This window comes from Taudactylus pleione, unplaced genomic scaffold (assembly GCF_031769625.1).
Source record: "Taudactylus pleione unplaced genomic scaffold, aTauple2 ptg000546l, whole genome shotgun sequence".
Taxonomy (NCBI): Eukaryota; Metazoa; Chordata; class Amphibia; order Anura; family Myobatrachidae; genus Taudactylus; species Taudactylus pleione.
In genome coordinates, this window is record NW_028284948.1 from 1287783 (window position 1) to 1311459 (window position 23677).

General features: G+C 45.0%; 1 protein-coding gene across 6 annotated transcripts in view; it reads left to right on the forward strand.

Annotated features, from left to right (window-relative positions):
• The window catches only part of LOC148500820 (putative oxidoreductase ZK1290.5), a 179050-nt gene that overhangs the window by 110943 nt on the left and 44430 nt on the right, over positions 1–23677 (forward strand). For 5 of the 6 annotated variants that reach the window (XM_088451306.1, XM_088451307.1, XM_088451309.1 and 2 more), the window contains one exon: positions 4977–5036. In XM_088451306.1, coding sequence (XP_088307432.1) covers positions 4977–5036 — 60 coding nt within the window. Of the gene's footprint in view, positions 1–4976; positions 5037–7048; positions 7154–23677 lie in introns of all 6 variants that reach the window. The other variant, XM_088451308.1, reaches the window with a different exon arrangement.

The following is a 23677-nucleotide window of genomic DNA, read 5'->3' on the forward strand; positions in this document are numbered from 1 at the left end:
TGCCTGTAACTTCTATTCTGACTGTCAGCTTTATTCCTGTCCCTGTCCTTTCTGCTAAGCCCTTGCGGTGCGGTGCTGCAGGGTGGTCTCTCGCCTATTTAATATATAATTGGTGAGAGGGGTCACATACTTGGTACCATCATGTCTGAAAGTGATTTTCCTCTGCGGCTACAGTGTACTACGTGTAAAGTACCGTTAGCGGAGGGGGAGGATAGTGCGGAGGGCCTCTGCCGGCAGTGTTTGTCAATGGCGCGGAATATTACGGTTACAGCACCAGTACAGGAGCCACCCTGGGCTTGTTTCGCTCAGGCGCTTACGACCTTAGTGGGCCAGTTAGCTCCGCAGCCCGCGTTTACGCAGATGGGTTTGTCCCAGCAGTCAGTGGTGCAGGGTTTCCCCAGACAATTGGTGGTACCCCACAGTCTCCCTATTTCCCCCCTCCCGGTTTCTCAGGAGCCGTCGTGGGTTAACTCCCTGACGAGTTCTGTGCAGCACTTGTCGGATGTGTTGCAAGGGGAGTCTGTGATGCGGCCACATAAACGGCCGGTGGCGTCTCTGTCGGCTCCTTTTGAGGATGACGAGGTGAAGTCTGATGATGGGGAGATTCTGGATCCTTACGATCAGGAACCTCTCCATACTAAGGACGCTGACGCTAGGTCCAAGGTATATATTCCGCACAGCCTTGGTGATTGAGGACGAAGTTCCCCCAGCGGCTAAATCCAAGTATGCCTTTTTTAAAGATGTGAAGGGTGACGCCACAGTCTTTCCTCTTTCGGGTCAGTTAGTGGACCATTTAGAGGAGGCGTGGAAACAGCCTGGCAAACGATACCAGCCGCAGAGGCGCCTGGCGGTGGCTTATCCGTTCACGGATAATTATTTTGCTAAGTGGGAATCCCCTCCACAGGTGGATTCTCACGTGACCCGTCTTGTCCGTAGTGCCACATTGCCGATGCCATCCATGTCCTCCCTTAAGGATGCTACGGACCGCAAGGTGGAGATCTGCCTGAAGTCCGCTTATTCCCTTGCGGGGGGGGGCAGCACGGCCGTCTATGGCCATTTGCTGGGTAGCCAGAGCGATGGAGCGCTGGGCGGATTCATTAGAGGCGTCTTTGATTCCGACTGTCCGGCCGATCAGGCGGAGTTGATTGGTAATCTCTGTGATTCGGCCACTTATATCAACGAGGCGGCCTTAGACATTAGTACCCTGGTGTCTCGAATTTCTTCAGCAGCGGTGGCTGCTCGTCGCACCTTGTGGTTGCGATCCTGGAAGGCGGACGCTGATTCCAAAAAGGGTTTGGAGGCGTTGCCATTTAACGGAGAAGTTCTCTTCGGTCCGGATCTGGACAAGATTGTGGCCACGCTGGCGGCAGCCAAATCGGCATGTCTCCCGTCGGCCGCTGCTCCTTCTGGTTCTGGACCATCGTCCTTTTGGTCTTATAGGGCCCAGGGCAGGCCCAAACCACAGTCTTTTCCTCGACAGGCTGGTCCTAAGAAATCGGCCAAGCCCCGGAAGCAGGCATGGAGTACCAGACGTCCGGCCCCTAAGCCAGATGACAAGCCTGCGGCCTGACGGTCCGGGCCTCCCTTTGGGGGATCCCAAAGTGGGAGGCCGCCTGCTGCAGTTCGCCCGGTGTTGGTCGGTTACCACGACAGACACTTGGGTTCTCGAGGTGGTCTCCCACGGGTACGCCCTCTCTTTCCGGCACAGACCCCTGGCTCGATTCTTCACCACGGGTCTACCATCAGACCGGAACAAGGCCACGGAGCTGCGGAAGGTCTTGCACACTATGCTCCAGGCTGGAGTTATAGTGCCTGTTTCATTCTCCCAGAGGGGCCAGGGTTTCTATTCAAATCTTTTTTTGGTGCAGAAACCCAATGGGTCGTATCGTCCCATTCTAAACCTTAAAGCTCTCAACAAGTCTTTGCGGGTGCCGAAGTTTCGGATGGAGACCCTACGGTCCATCATTCTGGCGCTGGAATCTGGGGACTACATGGTGTCATTGGACATACAGGACGCTTACCTGCATGTCCCTATTCTTTCGCGCCATCAACAGTTCTTAAGGTTTGCAATCCGCAGCGACCACTTCCAGTTTCGGGCGTTACCTTTTGGCCTGGCGACAGCACCGCGTGTGTTCACCAAGGTGATGGCGGTCATGGCGGCTTCTCTGCGGCTGCAGGGAGTCCGCATGTTGCCGGTACTTGGACGACCTTTTATTAGTGGCAGGATCTCCAGAGCTCCTTCTTCACCACTTGGACCTGACCATTGCGCTACTGCAACGGCACGGCTGGTTAATAAACTGGCAGAAGTCCACTCTAATCCCGTCTCGGCAGATTCTGCACCTCGGAGCCTTATTGGACTCGGAACAGCAAAGAATCTTCGTGACGGAGGAAAAGATCTCTGCTTTACAGTCGAGGGTGCTCAGTTGTCTGCACAGCCGCCAGGTGTCTCTACACTCGGCGATGAGGTTACTGGGCTCCATGGTGTCGGTGTTCGACATGGTGGAATATGCCCAGTTTCACTCCAGACCTCTGCAGCACCTGATCCTGTCCAAGTCGAATGGTCTGCCTCAGTCTCTGAAGTCCCAGACGATTGTGCTCACCCCGGAGGTTCGCCTGTCCCTTACCTGGTGGTTACAGACGACCCATCTCAGCAAGGGACGTCCGTTCTGGGTTCCAAATTGGGTCCTGTGACAACGGACGCCAGTCTTCGGGGCTGGGGAGCAGTTTCGGGTCCACACTTGTTCCAGGGCAGGTGGACACCGACAGAAGCGGAGCTTCCAATAAATATCTTGGAACTCCGTGCGGTCTTCAATGCTCTCCAGCAGGCACATCGGGTTCTCCAGGGTCGTCCGGTGCAGGTCCAGTCGGACAACGCTACCACCGTGGCCTACATAAACAGGCAAGGAGGAACCCGAAGTCGGGCGGCTCTCGTAGAGGTCTCTCGGATCCTGGTATGGGCGGAGCGCAATCTTCCGGCCATATCAGCGGTCTTCATCCCGGGAGTGCTAAATTGGGAGGCGGACTTTCTAAGTCGCCAGGACGTTCATCCGGGGGAATGGTCCCTGCACCCGGACGTCTTTCAACTGCTGGTGGACAGATGGGGTCTTCCAGAGATCGACCTCATGGCGTCCCGGCACAACAACAAGTTGCCGGTGTACGGGTCTCGCACAAGAGATGAAGGGGCGTCTCTGGTGGATGCTCTGTCCGTCCGGTGGACGTTCCGGTTCGCATACCTGTTTCCTCCTATTTCCCTTCTTCCACGGGTAATCCGGAAATTCAAACAGGAAGGAGGGACGCTCCTGTTGATAGCTCCCGCGTGGCCCAGACGGCACTGGTTCTCAGACCTTCAGGGTCTGTCCGTAGACAGTCCTCTGCGGTTGCCGCTACGACCGGACCTTCTGTCACAGGGCCCTTGTCTTCACCCGGACCTGACTCGGCTGTCTTTGACGGCGTGGCTGTTGAGATAGCCATGCTGAGGTCCAGGGGGTTTTCCAGCTCTGTGGTGCGTACGATGTTACGAGCTCGGAAACCGTCTTCCGCGAGGATATACCATCGCGTGTGGCATACGTTCTTCCAGTGGTGTCGACCGAGAGGTTATGCACCGCGGGAGTTTCGTCTGTCTAGGATACTCTCCTTCCTACAAGCGGGCCTAGATCATGGGCTTCGCCTTGCTTCTTTGAAGGTACAGGTTTCGGCCCTGTCTGTCTGGTTTCACCGTAGGATTGCTACAATCCCTGATGTGCGCACCTTTATGCAAGGTGTTCTCCGCATTCAGCCGCCCTTTGTTCCACCTGTGGCGCCTTGGGATTTGGCTGTGGTCCTGAGGGCTCTCCAGGGACCGCCGTTTGAACCACTGGGCTCAGCGGATCTTAAATAGCTAACAGCTAAGACTGTTTTCCTTCTGGCCATAGCTTCGGCCAGACATGTTTCTGGTTTAGGGGCTCTCTCTTGTAGACCCCCTTTCTTGATTTTTCATGGGAATAGGGCAATGCTACGCACTCGTCCTGAGTTTCTTCCCAAAGTTGTTTCCCAGTTTCATGTTAACGAGGAAATCGTTGTTCCGGCCTTTAACTCACCTGGCCTTTCCGTGGGTGAGGCCTCTTTGGATGTTGTGCGGGCCTTAAGGACTTATGTTGACCGCACTTCTTCGTTTAGGAAGTCGGACGCCTTGTTTGTCCTCTATGGCTTCCGTAAAAAGGGTTGGCCTGCTTCAAAGCAAACTTTGGCAGCCTGGATCTGTATGGCAATTTCTGAAGCTTATCTTCATAAAGGCCTGCCGGTTCCTCCTTCTGTGAAGGCTCATTCTACTAGGTCTGTGGGTCCTTCGTGGGCAGCTCGACGTGGTGCCTCTGCAGTCCAGATCTGCAAGGCTTCTACGTGGTCCTCTGTCCATACCTTCATGAGGTATTACAGGTTTGACACCTTCGCCTCTCAGGATGCTTCCTTCGGGCGGCGGATTCTCCTTTCAGCACAGGAGCGTCCCCACCCTTAAAGGATACTGCTTTGGGACATCCCCAAGGTATCCTGTGGATACCCTATGAACCCTGAAGTAGAAAATATGAGATATGGTAAGAACTTACCTTTGTTATCTCTATTTCTACGAAGTCCATAGGGTTCCACAGGACTCCCGCCCTGTCGCACCTGTGCTGCAAATGGGCTTTGCTCTGGTCACCGGTTTTTCCGTCTCCCTCTGGTGAGAATGTGATTCTTGTGTGTGTCCAGATCTTTTTTCTCTCTCTTCCTTCTCCTCCTCCGGCCTATGGCTTGGTAACTAACTGAGGTGCCTTGGCTCGGGGGCGGGGTATGGGAGGGGGACCCTGGTGCATCCTGGGAGGCTGAAAGCTTAACTCTATGGTGCCCGATGACTGACGTCACACCTATACCCCAAGGTATCCTGTGGAACCCTATGGACTTCGTAGAAATAGAGATAACAAAGGTTATTTCTTACCATATCTCATATTATCTGCTCTCCACAGAATGGCATTATCACCATCCCAAAGTCCACAAAAGAGAACAGAATCAATGAGAACTGCCAGGTGAGAGACAATCAGACCGCTGACTGCATCTATCCTACAATAATTGTGAATAACAGGAGTCGTAGCAGTGAATTTGGTGACGTTTTGACGCTCAGTGTGTGAGATTTTTTTTACGTTTACTTGGCAGTTACCTACATAATAGTAGTACCGTATGTCTTGAAATATCCTTCAGAACAGTTCATTAGCCTGAATGGCAATATGCATAGCAAGTACATTAAATTTGAAGGTATACGTTTACGAGAGGAGTGTGAGCTGTAGAGGGTGAAACTATACCTCTCAAGACTCCTATTAACCCCTGGTTAAATATTAAATTAGAGAATCACTGAAATTATATGTGGACATTGAAGCAAAATTGTAAATGTTTTAAACAAAAACAAACAAACCTATTTATATAATAGCATTAGCGTGTACAGGCATGCCATCTATCAATCACATTACATTACGGTATATAAATGACTAAACTAAGAAGACTTTACATACTGCTATATGTGTCTCCAGTGTGGTCATTATCATAAGTGAACAGTTCCAGTCACAGCTCACTAATCGTAATAGGAAAAATACACAGATTCTGTCATCTCTAATGACTCTGAGGCTTAAAACAACAATGAGAGAGAAAATTATATATGGCAAAATGTCAGCTTACATTGCTATATTCACCAGAGATATGACACGATAATAATATTAAAATGATCCTTACTGTTCCATGTATAAGGTAATAATTTAACAAGTGACCAATAAACAATATATTCTTGTTTGCCATAATCTTATTTAAATGAAGACACAGGATCATCCTTCATTGAATAAGCTGATGGCAAACCAGAAGACATTATTGTTTATTTGGTCACCTACTACATTAGTACTGTACCTTATCCTTGGCACGGTAAGAATAATTTTAATTTATTGGCCGGGTGAGTGCTGCATCTGGGAGAGAGAATCATAGGAGTGTGCGGAGGGGGCACCGTTGCTCTTTCTCGCACAGGGCACCAAAATGTCTATTTAGGGCTCTGATATGTGGCACTGGTATCATTTAGGACCTTGTTGGCACTAGAATTTTCAAATAGTAATTTTAGTGTAGGATTGACATCCCTACCCATATAGGCAACTTTATGGTGAAACACAGACTTAACGGGGAATTCACTTCTTGAGCGATGGCCATGAACTGCCACCAAAATGGTCGTGCGAAGGTCTTCCTAATCAGTACCACCGATTATATTCCCTTGTTCCCCATAGATGCGAGCAGGAAAGTTAATGATATTTGGCAACCGTATTAAGTGCTACAAAAAAGAAAAGCAGGCTTTCCCTGTGCCTTTACCGTATTAAACAGCAATGTGCGTAGCTGAACATTGTGGCAGCACCTTGCATTGAATTGACTCCCCAGCTTAGAATTTCAGTTCTATTCATTTGTATATTATTTTCCCCATTATGAAGATAGTGTAGCAATATACACCTAAGAGAAGCATCTTAACTATCGCCTCATTTACAAATTCATACAGAGTTCTCTTTTTAATGTCAGCTTGAACCAATGGTCAAAACTGGTGGTGTAGCAGGGGTGGTGTCAGAAAGAGGAATACATGCAATTTAAACTAATACATTATATTTTTAAAGCTAGATAATACTTTGCGATAAGAGAGGGGCTTTGTACTGGGGGTTGGTGTAAAGAGGGAGCTCTGTACCACAATTGTAGAACCTAATAGGATATGAAAGACAATATATCATGGATATCTAGTTTTTCATATGAAAGTATCTCTTCTTTACTTTCATGTTCATTTTGCTGGCTCCTCACATCCAGAGTGTGACACTTTTTGATATAGTCATTATTATTTGAGCAGCTGTAGGCCTCAGATTTTTTAATAAATATACTGTAGTGAGTCCCAGTAATGTAATCTTCTCTACTAAAACAAATATTCGTGAGTTACTAAAATGTACCTGCATACTTATATCTAGTATTACACCTTGTGCTATAACTCATGTGTCTGTCCTCCTTACACACTAACCAGCCTGCATCTCCTTAGGTGTTGGGTTTCTCTCTAGCAGACGTGGACATTTTCACCTTAAACTCATTGCATGACGGACGACACGTGTCCTGGGATCCTTCCAATATATTGTAGCTGTCAAAGGTTTGAACATCTACTGTAATTGCACATACTCTAATGGGGTCCACACATTAGATATCAATTGGGGCAATTCCTCATGTTACAGATGTCTGTGTAAATATATCTGCAATGTATGGGGTTAACCGATTGCCTATTCCGACCAAAAAGTGATTGGAGTCAGTAAATCAGGTTGTTCAACATGTTGGATTTCACCGAATATTCGAGTCTATAGATTGTTAGTTTATGATAACGATCAGCCGATTTGCTGACTGTTACTGGTAAAATTATGAACCTTTCACAATTGGCAGATCTGTTATTTGGTGAAATTGATTTGCAAATACCTGAAAATTATATGTAATGTATGGGTGCAAATTGGCGGATTGGAGAATCGGGAAATCGGGAAAAAAAAGCAGAATCATTTTTTTCTGATTGCTGATGTATGGGCCCCATGTAAACTATTCATTGTCTCATGCCTTTTTAGAATAGTACACTGTGATAGTTAACTCACCTCTGTAACATGCATTTCTTGTACTGTGTGTCAAGCGTTTACGTGTTTACACATTTCAATTTAACCAAGTAGTTTATGAAATTTTCTGCAGACCAGCACCTCGCAAGTTTGCCACACGTAGCAATTTAATCAGCCGTTTTGTTTTTTTTAATACCATCGGACAAACCTGTTTTCATCCCTTGTACGAGCTGTTTGCCAACCACCAGTAATCTTTTTACAAAAATATCAGTTAGGATTTTAGTTGATGGAAAAATAGATCAAATAGTGACCACATGAAGTTTGTGGTGTTGTCTGCTGACCTGTTTACTGTGGGCCCCTTGTGTCTTCATTACCTATGCTGCACATCCGATGGCAGATATGTCTTCCGACTGCCCATACACTTGCAGCAGAGGCTGCAGGAAGGGGGGAGCAACATACCCCCCCGGCAAGCAGGACCCATGGCCAGATGACAGATGATGGTTGTTCAGTGTGTATGAACAACCATCATCTGCAGATATATTTGTCAGGTGTGTACCCAGCTTTAGTCTCATCACTGTGCAAATTGCATTGGCCTGCCCCTTCTGCAATGGGTTAAGGCTTCTCATTATGGAAGTCGGACAGAGATTTTATTGTCTGATGTTATTAACGCCAGTAAATTCATTTCTTTCTTTTGTACATCTGAGTTTATTATGCTGAAAAAAATCAAGGAAAAAAATGCTTTATTTATTACAAAATCATAATATAGTACTTTATATAAAGATACATTTGTTCCAAATTTCTCAGGGATATAAGAATAATATATATATATATATATATATATATATATATATATATATATATATACACACATACAGTCAGGTCCATAAATATTGGGACATTGACAGAATTTTCAGATTTTGGCCTCTATCCACCACCACAATGGTTTTGAAATGAAACGAACAGGATGTTGTTTAACTGCAGACTTTCAGATTTAATTTGAGGGTAATTACATCCAAATCGGGTGAACGGTGTAGGAATTACAACAGTTTCAATATGTGCCTCCCGCTTTTTAAGGGGCCAAAAGTAATGGGACTATCAACTCAAAAGCTATTTCAGGGACAGGTGTGGGCTATTCCGTCTTTATTTCATTATCAATTAAGCCGGTAAAAGGTCTGGAGTTGATTCTAGGTGTGACATTTGCATTTGGAATCAGTTGCTGTCAACTCTCAATATGAGATCCAAAGAGCTGTCACTATCAGTGAAGCAAGCCATCATTAGGCTGAAAAATCAAAACAAACCCATCAGAGAGATAGCAAAAACATTAGGTGTGGCCAAATCAACTGTTTGGAACATTCTTAAAAAGAAAGAATGCACCGGAGAGCTCAGCAACACCAAAAGACCCGGAAGACCATGGAAAACAACTGTGGTGGATGACAAAAGAATTATTTCCCTGGTGAAGAAAAACCCCATCACAACAGTTGGCCAAATCAAGAACACTCTCCAGGAGGAAGATGTATATGTGTCAAAGTCAACAATCAACAGAAGACTTCACAAGAGTGAATATATAGGGTTCACCACAAGATGCAAATCATTGGTGAGCCACAAAAACAGGAAGACCAGATTAGAGTTTGCCAAACAACATCTAAAAAAGCCATTACAGTTCTGTAACAACATGCTATTGACAGATGAGACAAAGATCAACTTGTACCAGAGTGATGGGAAGAGAAGAGAAGGAAAGGAACTGCTCATGATCCAAAACATACCACCTCATCAGTGAAGCATGATGGTGGTAGTGTCATGGCGTGGGCATGTATGGCTGCCAATGGAACTGGTTCCCTTGTATTTATTGATGATGTGACTGCTGACAAAAGCAGCAGAATGAATACTGAAGTGTTTCGGGCAATATTATATGCTCATATTCAGTCAAATGCTTCAGAACTCATTGGACGGCGCTTCACAGTGCAGATGGACAATGACCCGAAGCATACTGCAAAAGCAACCAAAGAAGCTAAAAAGTGGAATGTTATGCAATGGCCAAGTCAATCCCCTGACCTGAATCCGATTGAGCATGCATTTCACTTGATGAAGACAAAACTGAAGGGAAAATGCCCCAAGAACAAGCAGGAACTGAAGACATTTGCAGTAGAGGCCTGGCAGAGCATCACCAGGGATGAAACCCAGCGTCTGGTGATGTCTATGCGTTCCAGACTTCAGGTTGTAATTGCCTGCAAAGGATTTGCAACAAAGCATTAAAAAGTGAAAGTTAGATTTAGGATTGTTTAGTTTGTCCCATTACTTTTGGCCCCTTAAAAAGTGGGAGGCACATATAGAAACCGTTGTAATTCCTACACCGTTTACCTGATTTGGATGTAATTACCCTCAAATTAAATCTGAAAGTCTATAGTTAAATCACATCTTGTTTGTTTCATTCCAAAGCCATTGTGGTGGTGAATAGAGGACAAAATATGAAAATTCTGTCAATGTCCCAATACTTATGGACCTGACTGTATGTGTGTGTGTATATATATATATATATATATATATATATATATATATTTTTTATTTTTATTTTTTTTTTATTTATTTTTTTTGTTTTAAAGATTTCACTCTTTGAACAGATTTGAATTTCTTTTTGTATGTGTCAGGCAACAATTCACACATTAAGTGCCAGATTCAGAGCTGGGCGCAGTGTCAATGTCGGACACAAGTGGATGATTTTTTCAATCTGCGCATGCGTCCCGATAGTTACCGCCGAAAGCCGCAGAATGAATTTGGATGCAGAAAGAGAGAATGGGCATTCCTGGCCAGCCAGATGAAGGCATGTCCGCAGTTGCATTGTTTTTAGCAACCATGTTCAGATGGACATTCTGCACCTCCATAGGGCTGGTGAAATGTTTGATGGTGTGACCGCTGTGCGGCGGGTGGTGCATCTTATTACACAGAGCGGCGGATTAGCGTCACAGTCGATGGACATCTCTGTACGAATCCCATCAGCTGTGGCATTAGCATAATGATACAGTCTCGCTGCAGAAAAAGATGCAGTCATGCCTGCATTAGTGTCCACCTCTGATTTAGGCCTTAAGGCTCATTTATCAGCACATTTCAAGGTACACAACTACTTAACAGTTAACAGTCATTGTAATTGTCACCTTGAAATCTGTTTGCTACTAGCGGATGCACTAGAAAATACATAGGGTGTGAAAAGTAAAAACATCACATCAAAGTCAAATCTAATACAGCTTTAGGACCATCCCCAATTGACACGTTTGCATTTTTCATCTAAAATACTGCTTATTTTAGCTTTACCTATATCACATGAGTGAGTGGACTGTATACTATGTTATTTTTTTGTATTTTCAGATTTTTAAAACTTTTTTTGTTGTACAGGTTTGTGCATCCATTAGTGCACCTACAAGGTGTAAAATACATGCCATTATAAGTATATGAACAAGACACAATTTACATATGCGGTGATGTAAATGCTGTATGCCAACATTCAAAGCAGTTAACACCCCTGTAAATCCTCCTGGTGCTAGTATACTGGGAAAAAATCTACAGTATATACTGTACAGTGGTGTACACTGTGTATACAAATTGGATCTTACTTCAGAAATAAGTTTGCTGCTCACCTTCCAGGGGAGATTTTCATGTGTAGAAATCAAATATTTTTCTTCTTAAGCTTTTATCAATCACCAAAACTTAATAAATGAATCCAATTATAAGATTGTATTGTACACACAATTATATTTAGCACTGAGCCTTTAAAATTATTTTCATTTACTTTCTTTTAATCTATGTGCTATATAAAAACAGAGAGATCAAACCTGGGGGAAATAGCCATTTGAGACATACATACGTAGAGACACGGTGTGACATATGGGGGCGCACTGACGACATATTAGATATAGGTATAATGGTATTGCAGACTTGTGAGTATCTATAATGGGTGCAGGGTGCGCGGTGCACACGGGGGGGGCCCACACTACACACCCTGCACCCATACATTATCTTACCTCGCTGGTATCGGCGCAGCAAAAATCATTTCTGCCATTTTCCCAAAGATCTACACATGCACAGTAGAGAAATCACAGGGAACATGACAACTGCGCCTGCAAGGAAGGGGGGCACACGAAGACTGAACACGGGCCCCCTTCTCTCTTAATCCACCCCTGATTGCAGCCCAGTATCTGGTGTTTAAATTAGGGAGCACAGTGTCAGTAATCACATGTGCAGGCACAGTTGGAGGGGGGCACAATACTCCCTCCCCCACTGTGCCCCAAGCCCTCTCACATTGTTTTATTGTTCATTACTGTGTTGTTAGTCATTATATTTCTATTTGGTCCCTCTTGTATCAGTGATGTCATATGGTAACATGGCATAGTATGGGTTGGCGTACTAATGACAGACTTTGAATATGATAATTAACATGTTAAGTTTGGCCGGGTCTTGAGCCCCATGTCATTTCGGACCCTAGAAATGCCCATACTGCAAGTTATACCATTCAATTAGATGACACACTCTATATCCTCTAATCATTTTTTTTCCTACTGACCGCACAGCAGTCAGCAGGGGCATGTTACTGTGGAGGAGTGGGAGGGAGAGCCACGGATGGGCACTGCCAGTGATATGGAAGAAAAAGGAAAGCTCGGTGGAAGAGATAGACACATTTGTGATATGACAAAAAGGAATAGAAAGCAGGGATCTAAAGAAAAAAATTAGAGAGGAAAAAAGAATTTGGATAACAAAGCTTTAGTGGAGAAGAAAAATAGTAGGGGTTGGCAGAGATGTCTGGGAGAAGTAGTCAGGGAGCAGTGTGGAGGTACCAGGGTATTTTGAGCCCAGGGGAAATTGAAAAATGGAGCCCCCCCATGTACGCACGCCGGAATATGGGCGTAGTCAAAAGGGGCATGATCACTTAAAAATGGGGCTTGTCAACATGGCACACACCCCTTTCTCGTCACTCTGGACATTCCTTTCCATTCCATATGCACCTTAATGCAGTGAACCTTATACAGTACCCCCTATGCATTGCCCCCAGTAGTGGTCCCCCTTATGCAGTCCCACAGTAGTGCCCCTTATACAGTACCCCAGAGTAGTGGTTCCCCTTATGCAGCCCCCATTATTCCCCCTTATACAGTGCCCCCAGAAGTGGTCCCTCTTATGCAGGCTCTCAGTAGTGCCCCTTATACAGTGCCCCCAGTAGTGGTCTGCCTTATGCAGGAACCCAATAGTGATCCCCCCCCTATCCAGTGTCCCTTTTACAGTGTCCCCTGTAGTGGTCCTCCCTATTCAGTTCCCCCAGTAATGGTCCCCCAGTGCAGTGCCCCTTGTGCCCCCATGAGTAAGCCCCTTATATAGTGCCCCCAGTAGAAGTACCCCTATGCAGTGCCCCTAGTGGTTGCCCCCCCTATGCAGTGCCCTTTATATAATGCCCCCAGTAGTGGTCCCGCCCTATGCAGTGCCCCCAGTAGAGGTCCCCCTATGCAGTGCCCTTTATATATTACCCCCAGTACTAGTCCCCCCCCTTATGCTGTGCCCCCAGTAGTGGTCCCCCGATGCAGTGCTACAGTAGTAGTCCCCCCCCCCCCAGTAGTACCCCCAGTAGAGGTCCCCCCCGATGCAGTGCCCCCAATAGGCAGACAAAGAAACGCAAGTTAAATAAAAAAAGGAAAAAAAAAACACTTACCTGAATCCTCACTCCGGCTCTGGATTCTGCTCCCGCCGCCGTGCGCACCTCAGTTCTCCCGGGCTGGCGCGCTCTACATTATGGTAGAGACGTCATGACGTCTCTCCCATCACCCACTGCAGGAGCCGGAAGGCGGAGCTCATGAGTGAGCTCCAGCCTTGCTCTTGCAGTGGGCGCAGCAGCAGCCAATGAGAGTCTGTGTGACTCTCATTGGCTGCTGAAACACACATACATAAAACCGTGTGGTGCTCCCGAAGGCCCAGAAAAACTGGGCATGTCTCACATCCGCCCGCCTACCTACATGTGAATAAGATGCAATTTGGTACAAAACTATGTGTTGGGATGCATTGCGTGGCCTAGTCGCATTATCTGTGGGGTGCCAAATAGCCCTGTTATTTATAGGTAGATAGGTGTGTATGGATACATCTATATAAGTAACACTTAGTGACTCAGCCATGCTTGTTATTTACAGTAGCAGGATTATGGCAAATTTTATTTTCTTTGTTCAAACATATTGAAAATAAAAGCTTTAGAAATCATGCATTGTCAGAACTGTGCGATTAAAAGCATGAATACAGCAATTGATTCCAAAGGTGTCTCTAAAATGGAGCATGATGCATTTTTTTATGGCTGTGTTCAACATATTGGATCCTAGAGATTATAAGAAAGATCTTTCTAAAATAAAAACCCAAACTCCTTATATTTAAGAAAATGGATAAAGAGCCTTATGTAGTGTTTACTGAAGTCCATCTTCACTATGTTAAATACACCTTGCATAAAATGATTCACATTGCAACTTAACTTGATAGATAACTTGCGTTATCTTATTTTGTGTTGAACATATCTTATACTTGCGTCCGACTGTGCTTGGAGAGGTAGGTCAGGGCTGTTCAAGTGTCATTACATCAATGCAATGGAGATACAAGTCAATCATGTCCATTAGAGATGTGTCCAATTTTGACTCACGTGTATACCTTTTGCACCATATGCTATGTGTACACATGCAGAGGTGCCACGAGTTGGTGGTTCAGGACCAAATCAAATTAGTTATGGTCAATGTGATAGGCAAAATCAAAGCTGGTGGCTACCAGTCATAAAATCTGTGGACAAACAGAAGTGGAACCCTGTGCACCATCACATAACTGAACCTAAGGATGACAATTTACTTAATTTAATTATTTTTGTGCTGTGACTCAAAAAAGTTTGGGAATCATTGGCTTAGGCAGTTACAATTTTTCCAACAATTTATTAATAAATAATGCGCCATATTTGTGAAGATACTCCCGCAGAAGATAGCAGTGCCATAGCGCTGGTGCCATTTTTCTGGAGGGAGGGGACCCACACAAAAATTGACTCATGAGTCACCTAATTTGTTCAAATGCCAATCTCTGTTCGCTAGATTTATAGTTGCAGATCCATGCAACTCAATATACAACAGCTGAGACAGAAGTGTACAAAAGCTTTTTTGCATGTACACAAAAGTCACAATTTTTTGTTGAACTCTAATGCATGCTCTTAGGGCCTGATTCAGAGCTGCTCGTTCGCTCTGAGCGATGTTCGCACAACTGCGTATGGGTCGTAATGCGCATGCACAAACCGGTCATTGCGGTCGGAAATCGTGCGCTTGCAAAACAGCGAGGGGCTGCTAATTTGATTGACAGAATGTACCGTTTGTGGGTGGCAACAGGGGAAGGTGCTTGAAAACGGGGGAGTGGAGATCCGAACGCAGGCGTGCCTAACAGTAAAAAGGGCATTTAATGGGAGTGCATAATTAGTAAAGGAGCGTCATCGACCACGTCACTTGGTTATCTTTTAGCCTGAACTTCTCGCAGTGATTGCGGTAGGAAAATCCTACCACAACCACTGCGAGCAATTCTGATGCCTTTCGATGTTCCCGATTAATCTAATAAATACCGGAGATGACGTGTGTTGCGAACGGCAAAGGGGCATCTTTACAAAATAGCGAGCAAATTTTTCGTTCGCTCGCTCAGACATAGAGGCGTCAACAAACCGCAAAGAGCGAGTGCTCAATTTAAATAGCCGGCCCCTTTTTTGGAACGACCGTCCTCAAATAGCGTCCGGGTCTGAATCAGGCCCTTGATGTGAAAACTCTGAATGGACCTAAGGTTATGGTTTTACATAGGAAATGGTCTGTTTATTCTTGGTTCAAAGCTCCATTCAGTGGAACTACAGTTGGATTACAAATTTAAGCGACAAATTTACATCTCAAAAAACTGACTGATGTCTTTATCAGCATGAATGTATAGTTACAGCCGTGCTTGTGTTCCCTGGAAAAGTATGAGTTCAGCATTTACGTGAATAATGGGGGATAAAGTTGTTCATTAAAATGTAAATTTTCCAGTAACATCATATGGGATTCTAGAAGCATATAAAAAGGTCACTGATGCCCAGGGATGCCAACTGTTCTTGAGCGAGCTCCTTCCTGCGTTTTTCATTTGCCTCATGATAAATGATATAATCATTAACTCTTCAGTGCCCCTGCATACTTTGTTATACATCTGGGTTAAGCGGTTGGGGTTTGCGCTTGCACTAGACTTTTTAAGATATTATATTTCACATAACAAATTGCCAACAATGTACAAATAGTAAATGGGGGTGTTCCCTAAGGTTATTGTCGTTGGTGGTGCTCCCCAAGGTTTAAATTCTGAATTAACGGACGCAGAGAGACAAAGAAGTGAAACCTCTTATACATGACAAGATTTAAAGATTTCCCAACTGTTCAGATCCTGACTAAAGCATTTCTCTAACCTAGGGGGAAGATTTATCAAACCTTGGAGAGAAATAAAGTACTAACCAAGTACTGTAACTGTCGTTTTACAGGCTGTGTTTGAATAATGACAGTCAGAAGCTGATTGGTTGGTACTTTGTCACTATCCACTTTATCTCTCTCCAATCTTTGATAAATCTCCCCCCTAGACTGACAGTGTTTTCTCTCATCTTCATGGTTCTGCAGTGTGAGGGATATGCACTGAAAACCCCAGTGTGAGGAATGTGCCCTGAAAACTGAAAGTGCTTGCCTTCTACCCTCTCAGAGTATAGGCAAGGCAGTTAGCGCTGCACCCAGGGGCGGGCTGGGCAGGGGGGCATGTCCCCACGGAACGTGCCCTATTGAATGATTTGGGCTGGCATCCGACCACATTGACAGTGAGGAATGTGTCATTGTGGCAGACACTGGCAAGGAGCAGAAGCAGCAGACGACAGGCTTCACACCTCCCAGTGACTTCCATCTACTTCACTGTGGCCATGAAGTTTGCAACAGAAGTGGCCTTGCAAGCATTAGAAGTGGCAAGCCACTGGCTTTGCAGTCTTCTTAATGACTTTCCCCTACGTCACAATAGGGGCAGGGCATGGAGTTCCATCAGCAACGGTTGCTATAGCCACATCTAGGGATGGCCATCGGTGGTTTCGTCTACCAACGGTTAGCCCTACTCTATTAGTTAGCACTTCTGTATTAGGCAGCGGGCCAATCAGATTTGGGGGAGGGGCTTTGATGTTAGTGCTGGGGCCTGAGCAATGCTCCTTGTCACGGGAACAGGTAGGGAAGAAAAAAGAAAAACATTGGGGGCTCTGTGCCATCGATGGAAGAATCGATGGTTTGTAAGCATCGATGGTCGATGGCCATCCCTAGCCACATAATTTGTGTATGCTGGGTCTTACTACAAGCTCTATAAATAATTGGTGAAAAGAGGTAGTGACAGCAGTGGCGGCATGAGATAGGAAAGGAAAAGAAGAAACAGATGGGGACAGAAAAAAGCAAAAAACAGTAGCGGAGCATTACAATATCGAGATGTCTGTATTCAAGCAAGCCAAGGGTAACAACTATATACAGGGTAGAGCGAAGAGGTGAGTCTCTGTCTGGGGTGACAGAAAGCCTATCTTCACCCCTCTATATTTTTCTTGTTGTCCCAGGGAGCAATGCATTGCTCAGGAGCTTAGGGCCTGATTCAGAGCCGCTCGTAGGCGGCCGCTCGTTCGTTCCGAGCGATGTTTGCCCAACTGCACATGCGTACGGATCGTAATACGCATGCGCGAACCAGTCAGTGCGGCCGAAAATCGTTTGTTCGCTAAATAGCGAATGCTTGCTAATATGAGTGACAGGGGGAGGCGTATGTGGGTGGTAACAGGGGAAGGTGCTTGAAAACGGGGAGTGGAGATCCGAACGCAGGCGTGCTTAAAGGTCAAAACGGGCGTTTTATGGGTGTGCATAATTAATACAGCAGCGTCACTGACCACGTCACTGGGTTATTTTATAGTCAGAACTGCTCGCAAATTTGTGGTAGGAAAAACCAACCACTACAATAGCGAGCAGTTCAAACGCTGGTCAATGTACTCGATTAATCTAATACATAGCGGACATGACGTAGGATGCAAGCGGCCAGGGGGCGTAGTTATCCAAAAACAACCGCAAGTTTTGTTCGCTCGTTCAGACATAGAGGCGTGAACAGACCGCTAAGAGCGAACGGTTCATTTGAATAGCCACCCCTTTTTTCTGAACGAACGACCGCAAATGGCGTCCGGCTCTGAATCAGGCCCTTAGACTGTACAGCGTTTTACCTTGACACCTTTTAATTTTAAAATGGCGTCATAGCACTGCCAACTTGTACTATGTTTTAAACTTTTTCATAGCACTGCCTACTTGTACTCTGTTTTAAACTTTTTCAGATTTGTTCTTATGTGGTACTTTTTTTGATCACACTGTGCTAATACATTGTTAATACTATGCTAATACATTGCAGGTTATCTAACAAGAAAACATTGCTCACACGCCGTAGATGGGCAAATAAAAACAAGCAAGATTTCTTTTAGTATTTACCCAATATGGGCAACTACACTTTGTGCAAGGTCAACGGAACCTATTGTTCATTCTAGCACCCTGCACCTGTCACACCCCCTGCAGTTCCTCTTTCCTGTCTAGGGTGTCGCTCTCTCCTCTGGTGCATCTAGCACACTGTGGTATGTAACTGAGCAGTTTGTTGCATCAGCTGAGTTTGCTAGAAGCACCAGAGCAGAGAGCGACAGCCCAGGCAGGAAAGAGGAACTGCACAGGTTGGGACAGGTGCAGGGTGCTAGAATGAAGACTACGGGTCCTATTTATCAATCATTTTTTTTTACTCAAATAATGTGAAAAAGGGTGTTTTCACACCCTTTTCACATTATTTTAGTTTCACTGAAATGTATTAAAGGGCAATTGCAGTAGTTTTCGTGAAAAACTAGCCCTGTAATTCGCATTTCATTAGCAAGGAGATTGCATTACCCTTACTTGTAATGGGAAATGCGATCTGCTTGAAATTTACTAAGAGGGAATTGTAAAAAAATACTGGGTGGGAGCCCTGCCATATCATCGCCGTCTGGAGATGGCATTAAGCAGAGTTCCCCCCGGTTCCCCGGCTTCTGCTGTATTCTGACAGAGCAGAGCCGGAGCTGGCCCGCTGCGATCAGCTTTGTGGTCTAGATAGACCACACGCTGATTACTGTTAAAAGAAAATAGTTAAAAAAAAACCACAGACACTTACCTGCAGCAGGGGGTCTGTTGATCGGTGAGCTCTCTCCTTCGGGTAGCTGGTTATCGGGACTCCTGCACTGTGACGCTGGTCAGCTGTGCTGTAAGCCGGCATGTCAGTTTACAGCACACCTAACTGGGATCACAGACCAGGAGTCAGCTTTCTCGCGAATCCGTTTCACTGTATCTTTCTCAAAAAATACAGCGACAGTACCACTGCGCATGCGCTGATGCAGGCTAGCTCTACCCCCACCCCCCACACCGTGGTCGGAGTGATTAGTGAGCTCTCTCCTCGGTCAGCTGGTCGCCGGGACTCCTGGTCTGTGACCCCAGTACAGTCGCTGTATTTTTTGCCAAAAAAACAAGATTCGCAGGGACAGATCTTTCTCACAAGCTGTGTCCCTGCTTGAGAAGGCAATTCGAATTTCAGTGAAATTATCACACTACAATCCACATTTGAAGTAAATAGGGGCCTAGGAACCTTGTAATTTATTACATTTCCACCTGTGATATTTATTGATTTTCTGTTTTCACTTACATTGGCTTCACTATACATAACTGTCATTATCATATGTACCCTAAATGGGAAAACAGTGTCTTACCAAAAGAAGTGTATAGTACCACTTGCATAGTGGTGGTAACAGGTGCGGAACTATCAACGGTGCAGCCGGCTCCTCCTCTCTGAAAATCAGAAGACCCTACACAGTCCTTGCTGGCTGCCAATCAATCGATTCCTCCTGTCAGAATCACGGAGCCTCCGGATGATGTGGGCAGCGCCTCCCCTCCGTCTGTGATAGGAATAAGGTGCAGCTGTCTCTCAATCCCGCGCAGAGAAACCTCAACCTCCTCGATGGGACACTGCATATTGTTGCACCTAGGCCCACCACTTGCTAGTTCCGCCACTGGTTGGTAAAATCATATAAAAAAATTCTCTGCAGTGTTCCACGAATCACAGGACACCTATTTTCTCTACATTTACCCCTTGTTATAACTTATTACTAGTACTTACCAATGATGTGTGGTCAGGTGAGGCAGAGCCTTTTCTGTCATACTTTGGTATACTCCAGAGTTTTGACTATAAGAATTTGAAGAAAATATTATAAGTATCTTCTTTGTATTATTCTAATCACTTTTTAGTCAAAACTCTGGAGTAAAAAGTGTATGGCAGGTGAGGCACTGCCTCCCATGTATACCTTTTCCGCACATCCCTGATCAAAACTCACCAAATTTCCAGCACTACTGTATATACTGCTGCACCTTTGTATAATGCCCACATGTACCCTCAGGTTCATATATGTGTGTAAATCTGGCTCTGATACTAGCCAGTGCCTCCTCAGCTATTTACCTCACTGCACGTCAACATATGATACTGAATATTGTTGTAAGAATAGATAAATATAAATAAGTAAATAGATCATCCATTGCCTATACCTGCAATAGCATATAGTACAGTACCACAGTTTTAGGCATCTACAGTACCTGTACTTTTAGCATTAATGTGTTTTTTTTTTTCACTGTTGCTTTTCCTTGCGATTATGACCAAGACCCCTCCTGACCCCTCTCTTGTTTTTTTTTTCTTTTTACACTGATTCTAATTATTGCTGACCTGGTTTGTCCTGATATTTTATTTCTGATACCTTGCAGAGTTTGTTAGTCTCCTTAACTGCTTGCCCTAACCCAGGTATACTCCACTGAGCAATGATAGATGTGAGAGATAGATAGATAGATGGATAGATAGATGTGAGAGAGAGATAGATATAAAAGAGAGAGAGAGAGATAGGTAGATATGAGAGAGAGATAGATATGAGATAGATACAGATTTGTCCTCTTGCACTATTGCTGCAGTTGCACCAAACAGCCGTCTCAGCCCCCCAGGTCCCGCGCAATTTGGCTTGCGTTTAGCATCTTTTTTGCTCAAATAAGTGCCTTAGTCGCAATGTGATGGGGCAAAACCACTTAACAAGACTGCACTGATTAATCTGATATGCGACACTTGTACATCTGTGCGTGAATGAGTCTGAAACTGTATACAAGGTGCTATGATGCAGTGGGCATGATGTTTTTTACACCAAGTTCCATTGTGCCTCATCTGCAACTTACATACTTAATACTAATCCCTGTGCAGTCATGGTCGCAGCCTGGCGTTTCTGGTATATATTGAATGTGTCTCTGTGTCTGTGGTGCCTCCAGGAAGAGGCAGCCAGGTCGGCACAGCAGGGGTCGTGACCCTTGATTGTGGGCTGTGCGGTGGGCATGACTGTGTGATCACCGGTAGAGCGATACTCCTATTGGCACAAAAGTTCCATGTACAGCACCTGGAGCCCTCAAAAGTTCACGGTGTACATGTTCAGGATGGAAACAGATGGAGAGTCCCAGATGATGCAGATCTTTTAAGTAAATCCGGTAAGTTGGTCCAGGCTTTGTGGGAAACAAGTGGCAAGTCACAGGGTCACTTCGTGGGTAGAGGAAAGGTCAACTGACGCGTTTTGCTGTCCAGAAATAACAGCTTTTTCAAAGGTGGAAGTTAAGTGTCCTGGAGGGCCTTTATATACCCCTCGTTTACACCTGGCTACAATCATCCATCTTATTTACTTGTGTATTAATAAAAACAATGTAGCAGTACATTGGAGGCAGACCTATTAGCATAATCAACTAAATTTATTATTTAGAAACTGCTTTTAATAAGCACTTCACTTAATAATATACAGTATATGTTATATACCTGCCTCTTCGGTTTTGCTGCTCTAATCCCGGTCATGTGATGTACACAACATGCCACATACCACATGACATGCTCGTCTATAAATGTGTATATGCATTTGCGTCTTTTATACAATTGTTCTTTTTTTATTAAAGTTGTATATATCATTTTATTCATTATATCCTTATTTGATTATTTGAGTACAATTATCCATCATAGCGCTGATGTCCAAAAATGCTATATTTTACTCATTGCTTGTTATTAAGGTTTGTGCTTGCTGAAAGTCTCATTTGGAGACATGCTGAATGATTCAACAGATATCATTACAGTAACAGACAGAAAAAAGTTGGACATTTGCAACTGTTGCATCCATCCATGTTGCCACATAAATGTTCTAATAACACCATTATGCATGTTCTCTACAAAGATGTTTTTGCGTTCTCCTGGAATACAGAATAAATAGGACTACCACCCATTTGGTATTCTTGCAGACAGTCCCGGAATCATGCCCTTTTACGTATATGCCATCTACTCCACATGAACCTTATGAGTGTGCCTCAGAGCTGCCCATGTCCAATTATTTGCCTGCTCAGAGCCCCCTCATGCCCCTTTATATGCCTCAGAGCCCCATCATGCCCTTATCTGCAAGCCCAGGGCACCCTCATGCTCCTTTATATGTCAGCCCAGAGTCAACTCATCTTCCTTTTTATGCTTCATAGCTCCCTATGCATCAGAGCTCTCTCATGCCACTTTATTCATGCCACTTTATATGGCTGGTACCCTGATATAAATATACTCACATTGAAAAATGATTGAAGATGTTCTTCACCTTACTAATTTGACTCCTCCCATAATGACCTCACATAAGCAATTAGAAAATTGCTGATGTCCTGGTTATCCTTATTCTTCTGATGTTAAAAAAATGCTGATGGTAATATTTTTTCTTTAACTTGAATGCATGTTTTCATCATTTGTCTGCAAAGTGTAACCAAACTCCTATGTCATCATTTAGGTTTATTTTAGGACTCTCTGTATTCTTTAGACTGTGTCGAGACTTCCTCTGCCTGACAGACTCTCAAATATGTTTCAAGATATCCAAGAGCGAGTAAGGGATGGTATTCTCCTGGCACATTGTTACTGGGCTATACAAGCAGGATTCTCCCAGACAACTAACAAAAAATCCATTGTTAATGGCCTGAATGGAGCAGAGATTTAGTGACCTAATCCTGGGAATATCAGAATAAGCAAACAGCATAGAATGAGATTCCTGCACATAATGTCACATGTTGAGATTGCTGGCTTTTCTTTGATAAGACTTCCAAGGATAACTAAAATATTGCACATTGTTATTTCAGAAAATGTAATCATTAAATTCATACAGGGGCTCTGTGAGGTTCTGGTTTTATTTTGGACCTGGGGTGGTGACAGGAGCAGACACGGAAGCAGATTTAAATGAAAATGTGGAACTTTTAATGAGTGACTTAGTAGACATGGATATGGCAAAAAAATAGTCCAGGTATAGCACTGAAGTGCACTTGAGAACTGTAGTGAAGCAAATGGGAGAATGTCCAGATAGTGACAGGCAGGAACAGTCCAGTATGCAGGTGTGGTGAGGCTGAAATGAATTGCAGGCTGAAGTGAATTTGCAGGCAGAAGTGAGTCCAGCATAGTGTGGAGGCAAGGTGCAGACTCAGGTACTCAGGCAGGGGGAAGGTAAATGGAGGGTGCAGGGAAAGTCCAGCGGTTGGAGCAGGCAGGGTAACAGGCTAGGTAGCGTTTCCAAGGAGGCAGGTAACGAGCTCAGGAACTCTCTCTCAGCTGCTGCTGAGAAACATGTTGCACTGGCAAAGAAGGAAGGCTCTGGACCTTCCTAAATACCAAGTGCCGCGTCATGACTGGCTGGAGAGAGCACATGACCCACCAGGATTGCACAACTGAATCACATGGCCGGAGGCAAGATGGCGGTGCCCATGCTGAGTGGAACGGGAGCACCGCCAGTCCTCACCAGCCAGGGTGACAATGTGCCCGCACAGAACCACATGCTGCCAATGCCACCGCCAGACACCCCCTGCCACAGTGACCTCACAGGTATTACCCGTCGACCACCATGCCGAGAAACCCTGGTCGTGACAGTACCCCCTTATGGGTGGCCTCAGGACACTCACCAGGCTTCT